Source organism: Melanotaenia boesemani, chromosome 8 (genome assembly GCF_017639745.1).
Source record: "Melanotaenia boesemani isolate fMelBoe1 chromosome 8, fMelBoe1.pri, whole genome shotgun sequence".
In the NCBI taxonomy this organism is placed as follows: Eukaryota; Metazoa; Chordata; class Actinopteri; order Atheriniformes; family Melanotaeniidae; genus Melanotaenia; species Melanotaenia boesemani.
Genome location: NC_055689.1, coordinates 22,495,108 through 22,509,034, shown reverse-complemented (window position 1 = coordinate 22,509,034; position 13,927 = coordinate 22,495,108). Strand labels below are relative to the sequence as shown.

Sequence of the window (13,927 nt, the reverse complement as noted above, 5' to 3'; positions counted from 1 at the left end):
CACTTGTCAAAGTAGATATTATAAACAGTACTCGTTTACCTAAGCAACTTTTAAAATGAGTCAGTTTTCGTACCTGGGAGTTTGACAGTTCATTACACTGAATGTGTTTTCTCTTACTTTTTATCGTCCAGAGAGCTTCGTGCTCTGGTGGTGGAGATGGTGCTGGCCACTGATATGTCCTGCCATTTCCAGCAGGTTAAGGCCATGAAGAACTTCTTACAACAACCTGAAGGGTAGGTTGTCATTCATTTAATGCTAAGTGCACTTCCTGCCCATAACCTGTGATTTACAGTCCCATTAAACTGGTATCAGTCATTACCTATTAACCACCGTCCATTAAATACCCAATTAAGCTTGGCCTAATCAGAGGAACACAATAAACAACCATTTTTATATGTGGCAGTTTTTGTGAAACAAACAAAGGATGCTTTCTGATGCTCGGGTTCTGCTTACCCAAGATAGAATGTTGAATAAAATCTCTATATTTCTATGAAATACTTCTAAAGGTCATGTATTATAAAGCAGAGTTATGCTGCATGGTACAACTATAGACCCTCTCAGGTAGAAACACAGCTATTTTCCAGCCTGAAAGCATTGGCAGCAGCAGAGTTATGAAGTAGTCACACCGGATTTGGCAGAGTGAAATGTATTTGCACACTGTGGTGGAAAAACAGCCAGGGCCAGAGAGTCTCAGCAGGTTTGTGGGCATGCTGTAGTTCTACTGCAGCTGATTAACAACAGAAAATTTCACCTCTCAAATGACATAATATAATGTCTTTACCTGCAGCTTTGATTTGCTTGATATGCTTTTTAACCACATGCCCTCTGCCAAGCAGTCAGAAAGTCTTTGAGTGCAGTGTGAGGTGGAACACACTGCAAAGGAAAATTATTGAATTTGAACTATAAAACATAGTAATATTCATTTTATTCAAATTAAGTTCATATGTAAAGGATATAGTGCATTTAGGTTCATTCTGACATCATACAAAGATATAACTTTTTGTTAGTAGTGTATGTAGTCAAATTACACATAGTTTCACTTATAAGTAATTGACATCCATCCGTCCGTCCATCCATCCATTTTCTTTACTGCTTAGTCTAATTCAGGGTCGCAGGGAAGCTGGAGACTATCCCAGAATTTAGCAGACAGGAGGCAGGGAGCACCCTGGACAGGTTGCCAGTCCATCGCAAGGACCAGTTGAAATGCATTTATATCCATAAACACCATAAACAATTCACCAGTAACCACCAGTAATCCTTACACACTGTCATTTAAGTAGTTAAACTTTTATTTATTGTTTATATTTATTTACTTATTTTCTTGTTTACTTATTTTCTTATGAGCCACCATTGTTTAAATTTTAATCATAATACTTTTTTTATGTGTTTTTTGGATCCAATGGTAATATTAGGATTAAATAGTGTATTCATAACTTTTCCTAAAGGCGCACATGATATGGCAAGCAGAGGGCTTTTTGCATCTGCATGTGAACAGGTCTTTTGTAAAAATAAAAAAAAGACTGTAGCCGCCCCATCCCGTAAGTTGAACAATAATTATTATTTGTTTTTATAAACAGTTGAACTGGCAGCTGCTACTGTAGAAATGTGTTGAGGGACTGATGTGTGATTCAGCCTAAGTTACCATATGTCAGAAGTACTGACATCTAGTAGTAAAGATGAGCATAGAAATGACCTCAAATGCCAGTCACCATTGTGAACGGATGGTGGCCATCGCTGGCCAAAAATCTTTCATATGTAAACACGTTTTTATCTGCAAGTGTGTAAATATGTACTGTCTTTGTTTATGTGCCTTTTAAACCATTAATGATTCCACACAGCACTCTAGCATCTATCAAACAAAGCTGGTACTGCAGTAAAAGCTCAAAGGGTTCTTACTTCACACAGAGTAGTTTGTCCATTCAGAGACACTATAGTAAAATTGGTAGCACAAATATGGCAGCTGCCATGTATGTGGACGCACAGCAAGTATAAATTTCTCATTTTAAGAGAATAGAAATGTAATTTATTTTCATAAAGTGGTTAGATACCTATAGAAAAAATGTTTTTATGATATATTAAATTTTTTAGTCAGTGACGTTTGACTTTGTTATACACTGTGCTTTTTAAGAGGATACTATGCATTGTTTTGTTTAGTCTTATTGTGAAATCATAATACTTGATAAACCAGAAACTAGTTTTACAGTTAGGTCTTAGGACCATAAAAAACCATATTCAATAAAAAAAATGGGCATAGCTTTATGGTCAGAAAAATAAAAGAGAATAAGAAACAAACATGCTTTTTCTGTCATGGCCAGCATCAATACTAGTTGGATAAAGCCATCTAACTTTTAAAGACTATGAGAAAATGATCATCCATCTCACTAGATTTTATTTTGTACCTCAGTTAACATTTTTATAATAGATATATTATCACAATAATCTCAAGTGATTTAGTAAATTATATATGATGAGGCATGATAATAAAAGTCCTGTAATGGACTTTGATCATAAGCTGGCTTTACACATGTAACAGATTTACCATATTTTTAAACCCACCACCACCTCTATTTAAATGTTAATATAAAAAGCTTTTAAAAAAAACAAACAAAACAAAACAAAACATAGGGGGTACACATAAACGATGTCCACCGCGATTTCCACAGTAACTAATATATGCCGACAACTATTTTCTCTATTGAGTCAGTGCTAACTTGGCCGACCCTTTGTCACATGACCTTCACACTGTATGGTGAAGCGGTCCCTGAAGGGCCTCACAGTGTGTGAGCACACGGCTCATAGCCTGCATATGAAAGATGGAGGCCATGAGCCACGTACTCAGTAAAAGCTGTTTTGTTTTTTCAGTCTGCTTGAAGAACTGTGTCTCCTGCATTACAACATATTTCTTCACTAACGGGCAGACCAATAGCACCCATCACACCATCTGTACTAAAGTAACGTATGTTGAGGTGGTCCTTGCTGTAGTTAGTTCAGAAGGATGACAGCTTCCTATGTGCTTGTTTCTTTTAAAACATTTTCAGTTTGACTCTCAAAGATAAAGTACTGCTTTGCCAGTATGAAAAAGAAGTTAAAGAATAGAAAAGCATGGCAGGTTGATTCATATGCTTCATCTTGCTTTAAATACTTTCACATACTCCTTAGGGTAATTGCGGTGTGTGTACTTCTGAGCACTTCCTAATAGTACTTGCTCTTTTTTACATTTAGAGCACAGCACCCTCCTAAGTGACTTATCATTGCTGTACATGCAGACACATTACAGCAGCTGGAGAAGATAAAAAAAAAGAGCTATCAAGCAAACTATCATATGACGTGATGAGTCATCACTGCTGATGTAGCTGCAATACTGACAAGAGCAGATTGCAAGGAACTTGTTGACCTTCAGTCTGTTCTTTTCATTGTGATAACGCCTAACACTCATCACTATCTGAAAACTGCTTAAACAGCACCAATGTGGAGACAGGCAGCTTCCCAAGAATATATATTAGAATCAGTGATGGTATGCTTCCTGGATATGTGAATATACATCAAAAACAAAAAGTGCTGACTACAAAGTAATCATCACGCTACAGTACGTACACATGCACATAAATAAGAGATTGCAGTCTGCAGCTGCGATGCTGAATAGACTCTAATGTGAAGTAATTCAGACCAGTGTGCTGCAGGCCCGCTTAGAGTGCACTTCAAGACTCAATCTGCCACAAATGGAACGAGGGAAAATGTGAGCTAGTCATTCTCACCTCTGTTTAACCTTGTGTTTTGTGTATTTTTATGTATGTGTGTTCTATCTTGTCTGCTTCCTTTCCATGTTAGTGTGTGTCTGTCTCTTCATGCATCAGTCCATTAAACAAGATATTTTGATATGGTCATCAGGTGATATCTCAGACACGCTTTCTGATGAGGTGGGATGATGCATTTTCACACTGTTTGAGGGAAGAGGACCACTGAGCCTAATGTTGGCAGCATGAATAAAGAGTTTTTTTCCCCCTCTATTTGGATGTTGTTGCGCTGAGTTGTCATTCGAGTACATACATCAGGATACATGTTAATCATTGCTTTGATGTATTTTAGCATCTGTGGAACAATATAAAGTTTCCCCCAGTACAGCAGTGTCTGGATGAAGAAAAATTTCTCTTGTAAAGTCTTAGTCATTCGGGTGATGGTAATCCTTAGTACTAAAAGAAAAGCTACTGGACTTTTTATCATTACAAGTTTTTCCTTTATCCAAGAAGCTGAAGAGAAGTGAATATCTTCAAGAACCCAAATGAGTGAACATTAATACACACAGAAATAGAAATTATTTGTAATCTGTACATAATGTTAAATTAGAATAATTTAGTTATGAGTAATATTTATTTTATTTTATTTTATTGCTAAATTACTTATTTAGGCTCTTTAATGTCCTGCATTTTTCAAGGTGAGGTGCAGTGTAGAGTGTATGCTCATTGTCTGTAGCAGATTAACAGAGCGGGACGAGGAGCAATAGTTTTCTGACCATGAATATTTTTGTTATCACGACTGTCCGAGCAGTAAATGCGAAGAGTTATTTGTATAACTGTAGATTTTTCTAATAAACAAATGTCATTTTTGTATCCGTTTGGCTTCTTTTCTTTATTGGACTTTGTGAGTCAGAAACTTCATGTCCTGCAAGAGTGACAAGGAAAGTTATTTTTTTTTATATTTATATATATAATTATGTTGCTACTACAATAGTATTGAACTGATCCCAAAGTTGATCCAACTCCTATTGCACCAAATTTAAAATATCAAACCACACTTAGGGTTGGAAATCAAAAACGGATTCCACTCAGCAAGCCGGTTCCTAATTTTCCCAATCATCAGAATCGAATGGGCATATCAATACCTGTATTGGTGCTAACAGGTGCTGGTCAGCTCACTGACTAAAAATAAACAATGTTAAACCCATCTGTCTGTTTGTTGAAGTGGGGATCCAGAGCATGCCTACATTTCATTAAGAAACCTGACACAAGCTCTAAAGTTTATATGTAAATATGTTTAATATTGAAAAGACCAATAAAAGTAATCGATCATAGGACAGACCTATATCCTTGTGTGGAGGAGTACGCAACCTAATCGCTACTTGCTCCAAGCTTACCTGAGTTGGAAGTGTCCCTGATGGGCAGCTACAGTATATTCTTTTTCTTTTAATTCAGTCCAGTAATCAAATTATTGGAATAAATTGGTGTGGATGTCTTGGTGTGGAGAGTTTATCACTGATCAACTGATGAAACATTCCTACTATATCTGTCTGTTGGCTATTAGCCGCTAGGTCTTTTTTTTGGGGGGGGGGGGGGGGGGGGGGGGGATTTTTGGCCTCTAGTTGTCTTTATGACAAGAATGAGGGTCAGAAAGAATAGGGAATGACATGTAGCAAAGGTTCCCAGGTCGGGACTTAAACGTGGGCTGGTTGCACCAAGGAGCTGCAGCTTTTGTACACGGGTCACCTGTGTGATAAAGGAATCCATAAAGAACTGGATCATTAGGCAGAATTGATAATGGCAATGATATCAATAACTTCATTTCCCATCCCTAGCCACACTGTTGTGCTAATTAAGATGTTTTCTTTTTTTCTTAATATCATAAATACAAACATGCTGTAGTTTATATCGAACCAAATATACATAAACCATTATACTGCTGGAAAAACAAATGTCTGTATGACTGATATTAGCACAAAGAATTTAGTTGGATCAGTGACATGAACGTATGAAGGAGACGGGATAGGACCCCCCTGCAGTCTAGAATGTTAGCGGTGGATAAGCAAACTGATGAGCTGCTTGAATGTCAAGAGGAGGAAGGGTGTGTGTGTGTGTGTGTGTGTGTGTGTGTTAGGAGTCAGGCTGCAGAAAAATCAGTTTAAAGGGAGAATGACACAACGGAGTTTTAAAGGAGTATCAGACTGGCTTGAGAAGGTAGCAGGGAAGAAGACCATTTGACTTGAGTAGTGAAAATAATGAGGTGACTTTGATATTGCAGGAAAACAGAAGTCATGAAGTGTAGCAGGAAAACAAGCTGAACACCAGGAAATGGTGAAATGGTGGAACATTGAATAGATTTGCATTGGGTAAAATATTCTTATTAAACTTGTGCAAAAGCTTGATTTAGAGCCTGATTTAGGCTATAGAGTAATAACACCTATTTAATATTGTTTTATGGTGGTCATGTTGCACAGTTTGTTGGGTGTCCTGGGCACCCTGGTTTAGCCACTTCAGCAGCTGTAGTTCTTTTCTTTCCCAGCATCTTTTCAAGATGATCTTTTGAGTCATAAGAAGACTAAAATGTTTTGTCAGACTTGTCTGCAGTGTCTTTTATTTATCTCTATTTATATGCTTTTTTCCTTCAAACTAATAAAAGTGTTTTTCTCTGACTCACCAACTCACCAAAATTAATATATAAATTAAATCCAGTGTCATTCAATGTTAAATAATAAACTATGCAGAAACCAAGTCTACTGAACATTGATTTTACTTCTGTCCTCTGTTTAGGATCGACAAGCCCAAAGCCCTGTCCCTGCTGCTGCACACAGCAGACATCAGCCACCCGGCTAAAAGTTGGGACCTCCACCACCGCTGGACCACCTCACTGCTAGAGGAGTTCTTCAGACAGGTGAGACAGTTCACCTGGCAGTGCTAGGGAGTGCTGCTTAAACTTTATTAATCACATATAAGTAGAACTAATCAGGAAACCTCGTGCTGTGAAACGGCAGTGCTAACCACTACATCACTGTGCAGCCAAGAAATTTTCCAAAATGCAAAGATAAAAAAACAAAAGAAAAACAAATGCTAAAGCTGCAATTAGATTTTTTTCTTTTACCTGCACTGCATGAACACAAGTACAAAGGACATGATTTTTTGCATCTTTACTGACCACTTTTTTTCTATAGACAGATATAGAAATTGAAACAATCATTCAAAAAAAATTATCTTACTGTTTGACCTTTTAAGGAGTGAAAGTATTAATTTTTGCAGTTTATCATGGTCGGATTCTCTTTCAAACATTGCTTTATACTTTTACTAATAGGAGACTGAGCTGGATTGTCTGGAGGGCAGGAAAGCCAACACACTCAGACCACCCCAGAAAAATGCAATGCCTTGATGTTAACACATGAATTTCCAGAATGTATATATTTTACATATATTCACATCTGAATCAAACATGCAAGTCACTTGTGCTTTGCACGCTGATGCACTCCAATACAGCACAGATGCTGACTTGTGCATCTTTCTCTCCACACAGCCCCAAATGAGCTTTCTCATCTTTAGGGTGCAAAACCAAGATGCAACAATGGCTTTTAAGCTTCTCTCAAGTCCATGCAGTTATACTGATTGTGACTGTATGATGGTCTCTCATGAAGTGCCATCTAAGTGCTCGAAGGTCATTTCCACTCAGCAGTCGTTTCTGTCCTTGACCTTTACACACTGATCTTTTTCACAGATTCCATAAATCCGTTTTATGGTTTTATGCATTGTAGATGCTGAGAAATCAAAGTCCTTTGCAATGTTCCATTAAGATTTCTTCTTACTTGTTATCAGTGGTTTTTTTGACCAAGACAAAATGTTCAACCCTGACCCAGCTTATTTAACCAGTCCTGAAACCATTATCTACTACTAATTCATCTGCTGATTGACTCTATACACTTTTCTTTGGTTCTCTTTAAATCTGCTTTTTAAAATACATTGCTTACATAAATTTGCTTAAAATGTTATACATACAGATAAATTGATCAGTGAATGCACTAAAATATTTACTTTTTTTGTGTCTGTTGAATAAATGTTCAAACAAATTAAGATTTTAACTTTTTTGGAAATGTGGTTTGTGTGCTAAATGACTAATTACTAGCTCCAGTTCACAGTTTATAGATGACATGTCAAGCATGTTTTAGTGTTTTTCTTTTGATTCTCAAGATATTTCAGGAGCCTTAAACATATTTTTCTTGGTAATCTCAGTTGCTGTCATAGATAGTAAATGTCGCCAATAAGCCTGCAGCTGTAGGATTTTGTTTGGATTTATCATGACAATATTAATGGATAACTATTTTAATAAAAGGTTTGGTTATAACAATACCATCCAAGAAACATGAGTCATGCAGTTATACTCTTTTATTCAAAGTACTTGTTCAAGGTCAAAAGTCAGCCACCATGGAAGAATAAATATAAAATATTTCTTCTTGAATAATACAATGCATTCTGCTATAAATAATAGATTGTGTATTTGTACAAATCATCAATGGAGACAGAGGTTTAAATTGTGCCACATTTCTTTTATCTCTTTCATTTTTAATCCTCATTGTTCTCATTACCAGTGCTATAGTTGTTTCGGCTATTTTCACAAGGCCTTCTTCTCTTGGGATGTGAATTGCCAATAAATAGTTTCTGAAAAGAACATTGCCTCTCGACTGCACATCTCATCTGTTTGTGGCAAATAGGGAGAGAAAATGAAACACATTTGTGGCCTGAAAGTACTTTGGGAGAGGCTCAGACAAATCTACCGTCTGATGATACAACTTGGAGCATGTGGTGTGCAGGGCTAAGTGTGTGTGTTTAGGAATTGGTGTGTTTGGCATGTATTTATAGAATACTACACCTTTTGGGCAAACCCAAACGGTTGTGGCTAAAAAACTGTTGCATTTCCAGGGGGACAAAGAGGCTGAGCTGGGGTTGCCGTTCTCTCCACTGTGTGACAGAAAGTCGACAATGGTGGCACAGTCCCAGATAGGTAAGAGTATTTTTTAAATGCCACCTTAATAGATGGGTGGTCAGTATTGAGGCTGGACAGACAATTATGCAAAACACCTGCACAAATATATTTCTGCTAAAGAGTTGACACTGGATTCTGTGGTCAGTGGTTTAATTACATTTTGTACAAATGCATGTCGCATCTGTTGATATTTATGTTGATAAATTATTTTAAAAAGTTCTTTTTTGGTGTTGTTGTTTAAATTTATCATCTTGAGTCACAGTTTCTGTTCAAATTATTTTCAGTGTTGCAAGCAATTGTCATGTTTCTCACATTTTCTTGTCAAGGTGCATTACACACCATCTAAACAGCTTTTACTGACTGCTGATTTTTTGTTACCAGGATTCATAGACTTCATCGTGGTGCCCACCTTCACTGTGCTGACAGACATGATGGAGCGGATCGTCACTCCGCTCATCGACGAGGCCTCTCACTCAGGTCTGGCTGGCTTTAGACGTTCGAGGTGAGCAGCAGCACTTTCTCTGAGACCATTTTGAAAAGAAAAGGTTCTGACTTTAAATGCAACTCTGTAGCAGAGCTGAGCAGATGGAAGTGGGTGACGGTATGCAAATGTGAATAAATTTTAATCAACCAGCTAGGTTAATCAAGGATGGAAAATTTCTTGTTTTTTACCCTTCACCTCGCATACGTTTTTGAACAAGTGCTTGCTCAATGACACGATTAAACCACAACAGCTTCTCTGCAACAACAACAGCATGTCTAATGGCAGTATTGAGAACAGCAGATGAGTCTCCCATGGGTAATCCATTTCTGTCCGTGGAAATGTCTCCACCTTTCATCTGGCAGAGCCACCCACCTTGAAATTGACATTTTAGGGATGCAAGTCCAGCTCCTCTCACTGCCCCTGACGAAGAATGGACCTTAGAGTTGGATTGGCTTAGAGCCTCTTGAGTTGCAAAAGGAAGTGATTTGGTCTCCTCTGGTTTAATCAGTCGGTTCAATACTTTTTCTCCAGCTTTGTGCTTAATCAGGTGTGTGAGGCTTTAAAAACTGATAAATAAGTGAAGCTCCTGCAGTAGTATTTAAGATACTCAGGGAGACAGAGTTCAAATAAATTTGCATTGTAAACCAAGACGTTGACAGTCTGGTTCTGCGTCTTCTCTTGAACTTGGACATCAATATTAGCTCCGCTGCTCACTTTAACAGCCATCATTAGCATTACTCAGTGAATTGCCAGTTGAAGCAAATCGAGGGTAATCCTCAGATAGTGTTGCTGCAGTCACACACCTGGGTGCTTATCCGTTTCTTTGGACTGTTGTCACAACATTTATAGCTACTTTCAGTCATCTTAAAATATGTCAGCTCTGTCTACTTTAGTTTATCAACCTTCCTTTATCTCCTTTACACTGCTGCATCTGACAGCTTATGTTTCTTACTTAAAACAGGAAAAATTACTTTAGCTTTACTCGTAGGGATGCCCGTGTTTCCCCAACTTAACATCTGTTTAGCTGTTTTTGTAGCCCAAAAGATGGAGCCTACTGACTTTGAAAGGCTTCATGTTTGTTTGCTATAGTGTGAGATCATGTTAATATTTGTGATTTTTGACTGAAATGTCTCAGCAGTGATATGTATCAAAGTGCCTACTATAAGTCAACCTCAAAATCATGGATCTTACATTGATCGTGATGCAATTTAGTGCACATAGTGATTCAACTTGGATAAGAAAATCTGGAAAAATCCAAAAGCCAAAGGAAAAAAAAAGAAATTATTTAAAAAACGATTGTTTTAATCAATTAAATGAACAGGTAGTAAAGCAAAGTATGTTAAAGCAGGTTGAGTTAAGAGTAAAAATAAACACAATAATTCTTTCATCATTTTAATTTCACAAATTTTAAGAGAAACCATCTACTTCATCAATTTATCATGTCAGTGTCGGTCATTAGACACCCTGAACTCTTTTAATTCCCCATCAGAAAATGAATTTTTCAGTCTTAATTGATCACCTTTTTTAGTTAAGGGATGAAGGAATTGTTAAAGGTGCAAGTACATGTTGAGTTAGACAATCACTACTTTCTAATCTCTAAAGGAAAATTGGTCTTTTACATCTGCAAAATGGAGGGGTAGGAAAAAGCTATTGAATTTGCATTGGGCCTAAAACAGCTGCACGTCATCCCACTTATAATTTGAAAGCTTTTGGAGATATAATCATTAAGTTTGTAGTTACTGACGTCAGTGAGCTATGCTGTGGGCCTAGACTTTTTTAGCATTTAGTTGTTTACATTTAGTTAAAAAGGCAACATTAAACTTGAGTCATATTAGCTTTTGGCCATTTTTATTTAAAATGTGTCAACAGATGTGCCAACAACTATCACTGGATTGCTTGGACAGTAAATAAATTATTTAAAAAGTGATGATTATCAGGAAAGTTCAGTACTCATGAGTTATCCTGAACCTGAAAAGCTGAATACAGTGTCTCTTTGTGTTGAAAATCTCTGTTCCAAACCACTTAAGTTAATTATTAAACTAGTTTTACATGATGAATAGGGCAGCTTGTGACAGGTAAACCAAGTTTTGTTGTTGCCCTTTAGCTTATTTAGGGGCTCCATTGTCAGATCAAATTCTAGCATCAGCATGAGCTGCTTACTCCTATTGAAATGAGCAAAAGTCAAATATCAGCACGTTAACATGATTAAAACGATGAAAATAATAAACTTTACAAAAAGGACCCACATGCTGAAAATGCCTAAATGACTGTACACTAAAAGTCTTAAAGGTCCCATATTATGCAAAACTCATTTTCTAAAGTTTTTCTAGCAGTCGTATGTGTCCTCATAGCCTATGTATGAGGCCCAAAAATGAGAAAATTCTGTCACCTCTTGCTTTCTTGTTCCACTTTTACTGAATGTGTGCTTGAATGGATGAATTAGAGATCTCTCCCTTTGTGACCTCACAAAGGGAAATTACCACTTCCCCCAGTAGTGGATACCGCCATTGACCCACCCCCTGGGTTAGCTGAGTCTGCCCTCTAAAATCATCGAGTGGGTGCCAGCAAAAGCTGGATCCTCTCCCAAAGAGGGGGGTGGACAGGCACATCTTATGAGTATTTAAAGGTTCAGACACAGAAACAGTCCGTTCTTAGTAGAGCTCACTAGAGCCACATTTGGAATGGTTGAAATAAAGGACCACAGCTGAATTTGGAGGCAATACACTTTCAAAACAATGTTGTTATGAAACTGTCTAAAATATGTATAATATGGGACCTTTAAGTTTCAACTTCAATCTTTAATCTATTTGTTTTTTTGGTTTTTTTTTTATCCATCCAGTCTGAACAGTATTAGCTCAGATGAAACCAAGAGGCACAGTGTCAAGAGCGTGGGCTCCGACAGCAGCTCATCAGGCCAAAACTCTCTGCTGACGGTGGACATTAAGAACTTTAAAGCCTTGTGGAACGAGGAGGTTTATCAGAACAGGGAAAGGTGGAAAGCCCAGGCTGCTAAAGGTACGGTATTATCTGCAACACTGGTTAGTTGATATTGAAGACCATGATAAAACTGGTTTGTCTGAACAGATCATAGCAACACTTGAAAGGAAATAAATGGCAAACAAATTTGCAGAGCTCTAAAGGTCTCTACTGCTCTCAGGTATTTTACAAATTGGTGGAGGGTCATAAAAGAGCTAAAGGGAAGCGTATGTGGTTTTTGAATTAATAAGTACACAAAAATCAAGTCAGGCTGACTGTTAAGTGAACTGTAATGACTCTGAAATTGCTAAAAGCACACAGGTATCATAGAGCTAATCAGTGTTTAAAAAGACAGAACTGGACTTCTTTTTGTTTTTTGAAGACATTTAACCCTCCTTTAGTCAGCAGATGAAACATATGCCCTTTTTCTTAAGTGCTTCACATTTGTTTACAGCTTGTATTAACTGCTGCCAAGTGGTGCAAAACAGTTAATGTTTGGTGAAGTTTTGTCAGAAGTTTAAAAACCTGCCTCATGTCAGATCTTACCCCATACTCCTCCGGTTTCATTGACTTTAAGACAACATTAAGGAATGCACATGTAGATGCACTTGCTAAACTGTCTCTGTGCTGCATGTGACTTCAGAGGCAGAGGAGAGAGCTAAAAAGGAAGCAGAGGAGAAAGCACAGCAGGCTATGGAGCCCCAAGAGGTCCACAAAGATTCAGAACACCAAGATCCAAAGGAGAATAAACTGGAGGGGGAGCCACCTGAGCCATCAGAGGTCGAAAGACCACCAGATGGTTTCACAGGGGAACCAGATCAGGGATCGCAGCCTGGGAGCACAGTGCATCAGAATCTCCCTCTGCAGAATGGTATATTTTTCTAATAGTATAATCCCACTGCATGTCCTCTTTGCAACAATAAAAACACAATCATCTGTAGGTTAGTGAGTATTACATCTACTCTGATTTGTTCTCCCAGTCCTTTGTCAGTACAGCTCAGATTTGAAACACCTAAAACCTTGTGTTGATTCACCTCATCAGTACATCTCAGAGTTCATGTTATCTATCGCTGTATGTTTGGGAATTTGACTTATGACATCCAGTATCAAGCTTGTGTGAATTCATTTTTCATTAATTAAATATTTCAAATTATTACACAGCTAAAATATACATTTTCTTTTTTTTCTATTATTAAATGCCATCTTTCAAAATAAAAAATAAGTTTGTTGTGAAATTGTAAAGCGTCCAATATCCCTCTAGTTCCACCTTGTTTTATCTCTTCAGAAAGGAAATGGTTGAGCATTGAAACCTGTTCGCAAGTGCAGCTTTCCTCTTGATGGCATACTGTCAACATGTAAATTCTACATTTAATGCACCAATAGTTTGAATTCTGTAAAAAAAAAACAACAACTGTAGATTGATTTCCTGCCATTAAATATACACATGTGGTGAGCATGACAAAACATTTTGTCTATTTTCAGGAGAGCTGTCAGAAGAAACTGAATCTCCAGATGATGAAGAAAATAAGAACAAAGAAATGGGTGGTGAGTTTAATCCTGCAGCCTGAAACCATAGGCAATAAAACTGGAGCATGTCTTTAAAAAATCCTTAAAAAAATCTTTGTACATGCTAAAATTGCATCAGTTAGAAATTAGAAACGTTATCAGTCAGGTTATATAGATATAATCTATATCTAAAGGTGAGAATTTTTTTGTTTCACAAACTAATAAATT

General features: G+C 37.3%; 1 protein-coding gene across 5 annotated transcripts in view; it reads left to right on the top strand.

Moving 5' to 3' along the window:
* Positions 1–13,927, top strand: part of pde1cb (phosphodiesterase 1C, calmodulin-dependent b) — a 126,609-nt gene that overhangs the window by 109,427 nt on the left and 3,255 nt on the right. For all 5 annotated transcript variants that reach the window (XM_041993083.1, XM_041993082.1, XM_041993081.1 and 2 more), the window contains 7 exons: positions 132–233; positions 6,522–6,642; positions 8,670–8,751; positions 9,115–9,235; positions 12,057–12,232; positions 12,837–13,064; positions 13,676–13,738. In XM_041993083.1, the coding sequence (XP_041849017.1) occupies positions 132–233; positions 6,522–6,642; positions 8,670–8,751; positions 9,115–9,235; positions 12,057–12,232; positions 12,837–13,064; positions 13,676–13,738 (893 nt within the window). The remainder of the gene's footprint in view (positions 1–131; positions 234–6,521; positions 6,643–8,669; positions 8,752–9,114; positions 9,236–12,056; positions 12,233–12,836; positions 13,065–13,675; positions 13,739–13,927) is intronic.